General features: G+C 44.9%; 1 protein-coding gene across 1 annotated transcript; it reads right to left on the bottom strand.

The window, feature by feature from the left end:
* Positions 1-1,716: 1,716 nt before the first annotated feature.
* LOC112300842 (ATP synthase subunit epsilon, mitochondrial-like) lies at positions 1,717-1,890 on the bottom strand. The gene has a single exon (XM_024556237.2). The coding sequence runs from the start codon at positions 1,888-1,890 to the stop codon at positions 1,717-1,719; it is 174 nt and encodes a 57-aa protein (XP_024412005.1).
* Positions 1,891-11,968: the final 10,078 nt, after the last annotated feature.

The following is an 11,968-nucleotide window of genomic DNA, read 5'->3' as shown; positions in this document are numbered from 1 at the left end:
TGTCCACACACATACAACAACCAGTGTGCGCCTTCTATCAAAGTGGAGTCCTTCTCCCTTCGCTTTCTGTGTCCAGTTAATGTGCTCTCCCAGCCTCTCTCCTCCCAATGGGGAAGGCCACTGCTTCAGATTGATTCCCTAGCTGCATAGCCCAACGGTCAAAGTACAGGCTCTCAGGTCACTGGACCTGGGATTGAATTCTGACTCTATGAGTTACTATCTGTTTGACATTTAGCAAGTTAGTCAGTCTCTCCGAGCTTCAGTTAATTATAATACCTACTGGAGTGGGCTGCCGTGGGATGAAATGAAATAAGGCATGAAAGAACACAGCACATTTCCAGGCACATATCACGTGCTTAATGAGTGATAGGCATTAAAACAATAACCACAATTGGGTTTCCAATCTGAGGAACATTTCTCTCACTTTATTTGTAGAGCAGAGAAAAAAGATTTATGCTGCTCAGTGAAATAGCTAGCTTTCCCTTCTACTGGGAAATTCCCATGCCCCCCTTTTCTCCCAGGGCCCCTTTAATGACTCACACCCTCAGGTATTCTCTCCCAGACAATATTCTGAGGCAGCAATTGAGGAATTCAGTAGTGTCCCTGCCTGTGGTCTTGAGGGGAGAGGGCTTTAATCTGGGGTCTCTAGCTTTTCCACTGAAAGGCACTTGGGGTCTTCTGCCTGGCGCAAAGGTGCTCAATAAGCTTGAGCAGATTACACTGTCAACCTAAGCATGGGCTTTGGGCCTGAGTCAGCTGCTTTGGTGCCCCATGCCACATGTTCTCCGGCCACTTTTGATTTGATCCTGGGTGGATGGTCCCAGGACCCTGCCAGTGTCCCATGAAGAGGCCTGGTCTTGGTTTTTCTCCCTCAGTTGACAGAAGTGTGGCAAGAGGAGAGGAATGTTAATGCTTTGAGTGCAACCCTCACCCCGTGGAGGTCATGGGTCCGTGCCCAGCCTCCTGATCTTCAGAGGGTCAATTCTAAGGTGCTTTCCACAGGTCTTCAGAGAGGCTATGGCTGGGCTGAGCTCCACACCAGTTGCACATTTTTATTGGCATTTTCTCCTTCCCTGACTTATATTTTCTGCTCCCTCCCTCCTGATCCCTGGGACCACCCTCCAGGAAGTCTTAAGTTCTGGTCTCAGGCACTGTGTTCAAGGCAACACAATCCAAGTCCTCTGCTCTGCTTCCTCCTCATTGTTTCTCTTCTGAATCTCTTTGTGACTAGGACCCCACCCTATCTGGAAGGAAAGAGGAAAGGTGGGGAAAGGAAGGGTACAAAAAAAAAGAATCTAGCTCCCTTGGAGATAGGGCATTATGTATTCTGGCATCTAGAATGGGCTAGGGACTCACTCACCTGTTATCTTACTAAAATTTTAACAACAAACTGGTGAGGAAGATTATTATTAGCCCCATCTGATGGATGAAGAAACTGAGGAGGCCATGGGAAGTTAAGTAACCAGCCCAAGGTCATAAACAACTTTGAGACAGGACAGGGTTTTAAACCTGATCTACGCTTTCAGCTACCTCCCTTTATGGGTGAGGTTCTTTGAAAGAATCAAGAAGCAGGACTTCTTTTTTTACACTGTACTTTAATTTATTTGCGTTGCCAATCTATAAACAAGACAGTGAGACCATTTTCAATCTGCCATAACACATGTCCACACATCTTCACCTTGAAAATGTAGCATTTCAAGCTTTAGTCAGGGTAGATTATTCCTCTTTCACTTTCACAATTTTCATGCTGCTGCCAGAAGCCTTCTCAATGTATGCTTTGAATTCTGTTTTCAGTGCATCTCTCTCTGCTTTGGCACAGTTCTGGGAGTATAAGTTGTAGCTGAGTCCAGCCTGTCTCCAGAACACCACCAAGATGTTGGACAGAATCATGAGAACACGTAAAAGTCAGCTCAGTGTGCGACTTGGGAAGCAGGATTTTTGAATCAAGTAAGACTATTAGTATTTTTTAATTAAATATTTTAACAGCTTTATTGAAGTAGAGTTGACTTTCAATTAACTGTACGTTTTTAAGGTGTATAATGTGATGAGTTTTGACATATGTATATGTCTGTGAAACCATCATGTTACAGAGCAAGGGGGTGGGGGTGGTTCACGATAAATTATTACAGAAAGGATTCCGCCTTTCTGTCTCTGGAGGTTCCTTCCCCCCACGCCCACCTGCTAGGTTCGCAATGCCCGCCGCCAGAGGAAAGACGTCTCTCAATGCCAGAGACTGGTGAAAAGGAAAGGAATTGTTTATTCAAAAGTTACACAAACTTAGAATAATGACCTAATGTCTTCAGTAAGATACTAAAGTCCTCTAGAATACCCACAGATGCACAGTCCTTCCCTCTCCCTGTGCCCAGTCCGGGGTACCGTGTCTCAGGAAAAGAAGTAGAAGTCCGTGATTCAGGCTCCCAGCACCATCAGCTGTGTGGCTGCTGCGATCTCCAGTTAATCCAAAGCCATGTGGCACCTTCTCATGGCCCAGCAGCAAGAGTCCTTTCTCCCCTTTCTCTATGGCTGCAAAGTCTCTCCTGCTGCCTAAGCCGCGTGGCAAGAAGAAGCACTCCAAAACCTCGTGGTCCTCTTTACTCTCCTTCAGAACCGCGTGGTCCTTTTCCTTTCCCCTCAGAACCTCGTGGTTCTCTCTATTTACTTCAGAACCATGTGGCCCCCTATTTACTTCAGAGCCGCGTGGTCTACTCCTTCCTTCAGAGCTGCATGGTCTCTTCTTCCCTTCAGAGCCACATGGTCTCTCCTTCCCTTCAGAGCCACATGGTCTCTCTTCTTCCCTTCAGAGCCACATGGTCTCTCCTCTCTTCAGAGCCACATGGTCTCTCTTCTTTACTTCAGAGCCACATGGTCTCTCTTCTCACCTATGGCTGCCGGGCCTAGGTTTAAATCCCAGTTCCCATCTTCCTTTGCAGCCCATTTCCGACTCCTCCTACAGTCAGCTACATCTGCCAGCATCCCTGTATTCTTCCAGCTTTACTGGGCTGCCATAGTAAGTCTGGGCAGGTGTGGCCCCATGGCTTGGAGCCAATCATCTCCAAGCTCTCACGCAGGCCCTGTAACCAGGGGGAGTTGCTTCCCAGTCCCATCTTGGGTGGAAGCCACTCCCATCTCCCTGGCTCAAAGCAGGGCCACAGCTACTTAACACATCCATGAAACCAGTTAAAGGTTATAGATATGTTAAATGACTGTGCCAGGGGTTAGCTGCGAAGCTCTTGCTACCCAAAACAACTCTGAATGGCCCTGTTCCATGTGTCCCATCCCCCCTGGCTCAGGCCTGTAGGGGTGAGGACATCCTATATACATTTTTCTAATGTTTCCGGGACACCCCGAGTCCTGGACCCCATTACAAATCCCTTCTTGGGGCCCTCCTCTTGGCTGCACCCTGCTTCAATCACAATTAAGATAGTGAGCACATTTATCATACCTAAAAGTTTCTGTGCCCTTTTCCAATTCTTCCCTTTTGCTCTTCTGTGCCACCTCCCCTTTCCTGGCAACCACTAATCTTCTTTGTATAACTTCAGGTTGGTTTACATTTTCTGTTTTATGTAAATGGAATCACATAGTATGTATTCTTTTTTGTCTGACCTCTTTCAGTCAACTTAATTTTGAGATTCACTTATGTTGTTGTGTGTATCAATAGTTCATTTCTTTTTATTGCTGAGTAGTATTCTATTGTACCACAATTTCTTCACCCATTCATCTGTCCATGGACAATAATTTTTGGCTATTACAAATAAAGCCTCGATGAATATTCATGTACAAGTCTTTACATGAGCATATGCTTTCAGTTCTCTTGAATATCTAGGAATGGTAAATATCTAGGAATGGAATGGCTCAATCATATGGTCGGTACATATCTAACTTTTGAAGGAACTGTTAAATGGTTTTCCAGAGTGCTTGTACCATCTTACATTCCCACTAGCAATGTGAGAGTTCAAGTTCTTCTATATCCTTTCCTACACTTGGTGTGCTCAATGCTAGATGTTCTGATAAGCTTCACATTGTGATTTTAATTTCCATTTCCACAATGACTAATGATACTGAGCCTTTTTTCATGTGCTTACTTACCACCCACATCTTCTTAGATAAGTGTCTGTTCAAACCTTTTGTCCATATTTTATAGAGTCATTTGTTTACTTATTATTCAGTTTTAAAATTTCTTATATATTCTATTTTTCTCTTTGGTGGATTGTGCTTTAGTTGTCATCTATAAGAAATTTTTGCTAATCCAAGGTCATAATGATTTTCTCTTGTTTTTTAAAAAAAGTTTTAGATAAACAGTTTTACATTTATAAATGGTTTTATATTTATAGGTATTAGTTTTATTTCAAAATAGATCTATTCGAGGAGAACCAAGATGGAGGCATAGGTAGACACACTGCACCTCCTCGCACAACCAGAACTGACAGAAAATCGAACGGCAAGGAAGTCCGACACCAAGGAAATAAAAAATAAACATTCATCCAGACCGGTAGGAGGGGCGGAGACGGGCAGTGGGGGCGGAGAGGACTCACATGGCCGTGGTGGGACTGAGACTGGCGGAGTGAGGGACCAACAGGGCAGGCAGTCTGACCACTAGCAGACCCTGCGTCCCCACATTTGCGCAGATAAACCGAGAGGGCCGGACTCAGAGTGGCGGAGAACAGGGCAGGCAGAGCAGTGGGTAGCACCCACGGCCACACATTCGCGCACAGATAAACTGGACAAATGGCGGGGAGCAAAGCAGACCCTGCGCGAAACCCAGGGCTCCAGCTCAGGGAAATAAAGCCTCAAACCTCTGATTGAAAACACCTGTGGGGGTTGGGGTGGCAGCGGGGGAGACTCCCAGCCTCATGGGAGAGGTCATTGGAGAGACCCACAGGGGCCTGGGGAGTGCACAGGCCCACCCACTCGGGAACCAGCACCAGAGGGGCCCAGTTTGATTGTGGGTAGCAGAGTGAAAGACTGAAATCTGGTGGAGAGGGGAGCAGGCGCCATTGCTCCCTCTTGGCCCCTCCCCTACGTACAGTGTCACAGCACACGGACCAGTGTTACCCCGCCCCGGGGAACACCTAAGGCTCCGCCCCTTAAAGTAACAGATGCACCAAGACAAAAAAAAAAAAAAAAAAGGCCCAAATGACAGAACACTTCAAAGCTCCAGAAAAAATACAACTAAGCGAGGAAGAGATAGCCAACCTATCAGATGCACAGTTCAAAACACTGGTTATCAAGATGCTCACAGAATTGGTTGAATCTGTTCGAAAACCAGATGAAAAAAATGAAGCCGATGCTAAGAGAAACAAAGGAAAATTTACAGGGAACCAATAGTGATGGGAAGGAAACTGGGACTCAAATCAACGGTGTGGACCAGAAGGAAGAAAGAAACATCCAACCAGAACAGAATGAAGAAACAAGAATTCAGAAAAATGAGGAGAGGCTTAGGAACCTCCAGGACATCTTGAAATGTTCCAACATCCGAATTATAGGGGTGCCAGAAGGAGAAGAGGAAGAACAAAAAATTGAAAACTTATTTGAACAAATAATCAAGGAGAACTTCCCCAGTCTGGCAAAGGAAATAGACTTTCAGGAAGTCCAGGAAGCTCAGAGAGTCCCAAAGAAGCTGGACCCAAGGAGGAACACACCAAGACACATCACATTATCTAAGATTAAACAGGAGAGAATCTTAGAAGCAGCAAGAGAAAAGGAGACAGTTACCTACAAAGGACTTCCCATAAGACTGTCAGCTGATTTCTCCAAAGAGACCTTACAGGCAAGAAGGGGCTGGCAAAAAGTATTCCAAGTCATGAAAGGCAAGGACCTACATCCAAGATTACTGTATCCAGCAAAGCTATCATTTAGAATGGAAGGGAAGATAAAGTGCTTCTCAGATAAGGTCAAGTTCAAGGAGTTCATCATCACCAAGCCCTTATTCTATGAAATGTTAAAGGGAGTTACCTAAGAAAAAGAAGATAAAGAATATGAACAGTAAAAATGACAGCAAACTCACAGTTATTAACGACCACACCTAAAACAAAAACAAGAGCAAACTAGGCAAACAACTAGAACAGGAACAGAACCATAGAGATGGAGATCACATGGAGGGTCGTGAATAGGGGAGTGGGAGGGGGAGAGAGAGGCGAAAGGTACAGAGAATAAGTAGCATAGATGATAGGTGGAAAATAGACAGGGGGAGGGTAAGAATAGTGTAGGAAATGTAGAAGCCAAAGAACTTATAAGTATGACCCATGGACATGAACTATAGGGGGGGAATGTGGGAGGGAGGGGGTGAGCAGGAGGGAGTGGAGTGAGGGGGGAAAATGGGACAACTGTGATAGCATAATCAATAAATATATTAAAAAAATAAAATAAAATATAACCAAAAAAATAGATCTATTTGTTTTAAAGGTTCAGACATCCTTGATTATGGTGTGTCTGTGTGTGTGTGTGCATATTTTTTTGGATCTTTTCTCTTAGCTTTTAAGGAAATTCATTTCAAAAGTGTTAAATTGACTCACCTTTGATAGGGGAACTAAAGACAGGGAATCTGTGTAGCTTAGAACAGCTTTTGGGTGGAAGAGGGTGCCTTCCACCTTTGTAGCTTCGGTGTGGATGTAGAGAAGTAGCTCAAATGAACAACAAGAATGATTAAGTGACCACTATTCTCACCTGAAGATGTGCCTTCTTGACTTCTTCTCTGCCAAAAGTTTAAAGGTTTTGCTTTGCTTTAACATTGGAAGCTGTGGGAAGGTTCTGATCTGTGTTGCAGCACAATCAGATCTGTGATTTAGGAAGATCAAGTCAGTGGCTGCCTGGAGCATGAATTTAGTTGGGGATATCTGGAGGCAGAGAAAACAGGAGACCACAGAGGAATTTAAGAAAGAGATGATGGTCATGACCACTGTGGCTCAGTTGGTTGGGTGTCACCCTGCAAAGTGAAAGGTCACCAGTTTAATCCTCAGCTGGGGTTGCGATCTCAGTCCTGGTCAGAATGCTGTGTGAGAGTCAACTGATTGAGCACATTGATGTTTCTCTCCCTCGCTTTCTCCCTCCCTTCCCCTCTCTCTAAAAATAAATAAATAAAATCTTCAAAAAAGAAAGAGATGATGGGGGGACTTCTGATCAAGGTGGCGGCATGGGTAAACATGGCTTGCCTCCTTGCACAACCACATCAAATTGCAACTAAACTACAGAACAACCATCACTCAGAACCATCATAAATCAAGTTGAATGGAAGTCTGACAACTATGGAATTAAAGAAACCACATCCATCCAGACTGGTAGGAGAGGCAGAGGCGTGGAATGGGTTAGCCCTACATCCACACCTGGTGGATAAAATTTGGGAGGGATGTCTTGGAAGTGAGGAGTCCCAGCCCCACACCAGGGCCCCTGGCCCATGGTTCCAGTGCCAGGAAGATAAGTCCCCAAAACTTCTGGCTGCAAAAACCAAGGGACTGAGTGAGTGGAAGAAACTTCTAGAGTCCCAAGCTGTTCCTCTTAAAGAATCCACACACGGAATTACTCAGACTCACTCCCTCTGAGCTCCAGCACTGGGGTAGCAGTTTGTAAGGCACCAGCCCATACAGAGAGGAACTCAGGTGTCTGGCATCAAGGTGAGAGCTGGGGGATAGCTTTCCCCTAGACAGAAAGGTGGGCAGAGGTCATTGTCCTTTTCTGGACCTTCCCCCACACAGAGCCACAGAGCTGGCAGGCAGGTACCATATCTGAACCTCCATCAACCTGACTAATACTGTTTGCCCTGCCCTGTTAACTGTGACTTTTCCATATGAATGGCTGGTCTTGGCTCATGCTTCACAACTTCCTAAATCCTCTCAAACAAGCATCACCTGGCTTCAATGAGTCCCAAGCCCCTATACCTCTTGCTTAGTGGCCGCAGGCCCGGCACTAGCAGCAGCCAGCCTAGATTCACAGCTTGGCTTTGCCTGGGAATATCCAAGCACAGCATGAGTAGCAACCTCAGATTGCTTTATAGCTCAGGCAAGTTGACCCCGGGCAAAAGACAGGTGGGGCCTGACCTTGGCCTGCACCATCTGGGAAACCCCAGAGCCTGCACACCCAGTGGACAGTTACAGACCATGTTGGAGGACCACCACCCTGCCCCTACACAGCTGATCCTCCACAGAGGGTGGAGGTTGGTGGTCAGTGGTCACAGCCAATCCTTACAGCTGACTGGCCTGGGTAAATCCCTTCCATTCACCTGCCAACAGCAATCAAGGCTCAACTATAAGAGGAGGGTGTACTCGATGCACGTGAGGGGAACACCTTGAGTACCCAGCTTGGGTAATAGGGGAGGCTGTACCACTGGACCCTACAGACACCTACTACATTAGGCCACACTACCAAGACAGGGAGTCATAGCAGCTCTACCTAATACATACAAACAAACACAGGGAGGCTGTCAAAATGAGGAGACAAAGAAACATGGCCCAAATGAAAGAACAAATCAAAACTCCAGGAAAAGAACTAAATGAAATGGAGATAAGCAATCTATTAGACGCAGAGTTCAAAACACTGGTTATAAGGATGACCAAGGAACTTAGTGAGGACCTCAACAGCATAAAAAAGATCCAGTCAGAAATGAAGGATATACTAATTAAAATAAAGAACAGTTTACAATGGAAGCAACAGTAGAGTGGATGAAGCCGAGAATCAAATTGATGATTTGCAACATAAGGAAGCAAAAAACAGCCAATCAGAACAACGAGAAGAAAAACGAACCTATAAAACTGAGGATAGGGTAAGCAGCCTCTGGGACAACTTCAAGCATTCCAGTATTCGCATTGTAGGGGTACAGAAGGAGAAGAGAAAGAGCAAGAAATAAAAAATCTATTGGAAAAATAAAGAAAGAAAACTTCCTTAATTTGATGAAGGAAATAGACATGCAATTCCAGGAAGCACAGAGAGTCCCAAACAAAATGGGCTCAAAGAAGACAACACCAAGACACGTCATAATTAAAATGCCAAAGGTTAAAAATAAAGAGAGAATCTTAACAGCAGCAAGAGATAAGTAGTTAGTTACCTACAGGGGAGTTCCCATAAGACTGTCAGCTGATTTCTGAACAGAAACTTTGCAGGCTATAAGGGTTTGGCAAGAAATATTCAAAGTCATGAAGAGTAGGGACCTACAGCCAAGGTTGCTCTACATAGTAAAGCTATCATTTAGAATCGAAGAGCAGATAAAGAGCTTCCCAGACAAGAAAAAACTAAGGGAGTTTATCATCACCAAACCGTTATTATATGAAATGTTAAAGGGACTTATTTAACAAAAAGAAAAAGATCAAAACTATGAACAATAAAATGGCAATAAATACATATCTATCAACAATTGAATCTAAAACACAAACTAAGCAGACAAGAAGAACAGAGACGGAATCATGGATATGGAGAGTGTTTTGATGGCTCTTGGGTAGGGGTGTGGGGGAATGGGTAAAACAGTGAAGGGATTAAGAAGTATAAATTGGTAGGTACAAAATAGACAGGGGGATGTTAAAAGCCGTACAGAAAATAGAGTAGCCAAATAACTTACACACATGACCCATAGACATGCACAATGTATGGGATTACCTGAGGGAGTGGGTGGTGCTGGGTGGAGGGGGGCAATGAGGGGAAAATTGGACAAGTGTTATAGCATAATCAATAAAATATAATTAAGAAAATAAAGAAAAAAGAAAGAGAGGATGAAGACCTGGACAGAGTTAATGCCAGTGGAGATAGAGAGGAGGGAACAGAAACTGGAGCTATTTCTGAGGCATTAATAGAAGGATCTAGGGGATGAGAGAGAAGGAATATTTGAAGTTGCTATTCTGGGACATTGAGAGAATGATAATACCATGAAAAGAGATGTGGAACATAGAAGGGACACATATATTGTGTGGGAATAGATTGTGTTTGGATGTGGGCACATTTGTGTGAGAACCAGGTGCTGAAGCCTCAGGGGATCCCCAGAAGGCAGGAGGAAATAGGAAACTAGAACAGAGATAGTGGCAAGCACTGTGCTGAAATGAATGGCATCAACCAGGAGAGTCTATGGAGGGAGACAAGAAGAAGGTAGAGGACAGAGAACCCCTCATCGTCAAGATCAGGCCAACAGAAGAAAACCAGTTAGAGAAACAGGTCAGAGAGGCAGGGAAGAATCAGGAAAGAATCACAGAGCCAGCTACTACTAAGAAGGCATTAAGTTTGAGTTTCCCCAAAAGAAGAGCCTGAACATGGATTTAGGTGCAGGTTGTTTTTTGGGGAGGGATCCCAGAAGCAGGAATGAGAAAACACAGAGTGAGACAGGGAAGGAGGAAAAGCCAACAAAACCATGTTTTTTTGAGCTTGCAGTTGTAGGCAATGCAGGCTTCACTCCAGCAGAACTCTCAGAATTGTCCTCATGAAAGATGGGAGTCTGGAATATTCATCCACCAATGAATGCACTCATTGGTTGAGGATTGCACCTGGACACTAACTCTCTGCACTTCCTGGCTGTGTTTGCATCAGAGTGCTCTAGGAGAGGGATGATGAGCAAGTCCCATTTTGTGGGAGAAGGACTTTATGATGGTTAGTTTTATTTGTCAACTTGGAGGGTTGTATGTTTATTTTGTATGAGGTTAACATTTAAGTTGGTGAACATTGAGTTAAGCCGCCTCCATAATGAGGGTGGGTCTTATCTAGCCAGTTGAAGGAATTACCCAGCAGACTGCCTTCAAACTTCATCTGTACGATCAGTTCTCTTGGGTCTCCAGTCTGCTGGCCTTTGGACTGGAACCACACCATTGATTCTCCCTGGTCTTGAGTCTGTAGGCCCACAATGCAGACTGTGGACTTGGCAGCCTGTGTGATCCAATTCCTTATTGTAAATCTCTTTCCATATATACACACACATGTAAACATCCTATTGGTTCTGTTTCTCTGGAGAACCCTGACTAATACAGACCTGAAGCAGAATGTGAAGGTCAAGGTGCAGACCTGAAGCAGAATGCTGGCAGTACAAGGTGAGTCATACTGAACAATCCACTACAGCTGTGGCTGAACTCAGAGATGTGACCTGCAGACCATAGTCATCTGCTAGAGATAGTTAACGGGGAAAGGAATCAAACAGTCTATGGGGTTTGGCAGTAAGGAGGACTCTGGTGATGGTTGAGAGAGGGATTTTACATTTCATTTTGAGTGAGTTAATGAGTGTGTATGATCTGTGGAAACAGAAGCTGAGAGCAGAAATTACCATTGTGAAGTTAGGTAGTGAAGGGAGGGAAAAGAATGGATGTTAGATTAAGCAAGATGAAGAATCAAGGGGTTCTTTCTTTCTCTTTTCCCTCCCCTCCCCTCCCCTCCCCTCCCCTCCCCTCCCCTCCCCTCCCCTCCCCTCCCCTCCCCTCCCCTCCCCTCCCCTCCCCTCCCCTCCCTTCCTCTTCCCTTTCCTTTCCGAGGTTGGATAACTTGAGGCTATAGAGACAAGGGGGTGGCAGTATTGAGGGAAAGGGGCCAAGCCTAAGAGAGGAAGTAGGGCCCTGAGTAGTGGGGTAAGGATGGAGTCAGGTGCACAGGTAGAAGGATTAGCTTTGCTTAGAGTTAAGTCTTTTTATGAAAAGAAAACAAGAAATAGAGCCCTGGGCTAGTGGCTCAGTTAGTTGGAGCATCAACCCAAACACCAAAATATTGTGGGTTCAATTCCCAGTCGGGGCACATACCCAGCTTGCAGGTTCAGTCCACGGTTGGGGCGCATTTGGGAGGCAACCAACCGATGTTTCTCTCTCACATCCATGTTTCTCTCTCCATTGATGTTTTTCTCTCCCTCTCCCTCCCCACCTCTCTCTTAAAAAAAATCAATAAATACATCCTCATTTGAGGATTTAAAAACAAAAAAATAGGAAATAGGTGAAGATGCTGAATTACACTGAAGAGACAGGGAAGAAAGCAGTTTTCATCTGCTCAGACAAATAGGAAGGAGAGAGGTAATTGTAGTTTAGTT

Source organism: Desmodus rotundus, chromosome 7 (genome assembly GCF_022682495.2).
Source record: "Desmodus rotundus isolate HL8 chromosome 7, HLdesRot8A.1, whole genome shotgun sequence".
In the NCBI taxonomy this organism is placed as follows: Eukaryota; Metazoa; Chordata; class Mammalia; order Chiroptera; family Phyllostomidae; genus Desmodus; species Desmodus rotundus.
Note: the sequence above shows the minus strand (reverse complement) of the source record. Positions and strands in the feature narration are given on the sequence as shown.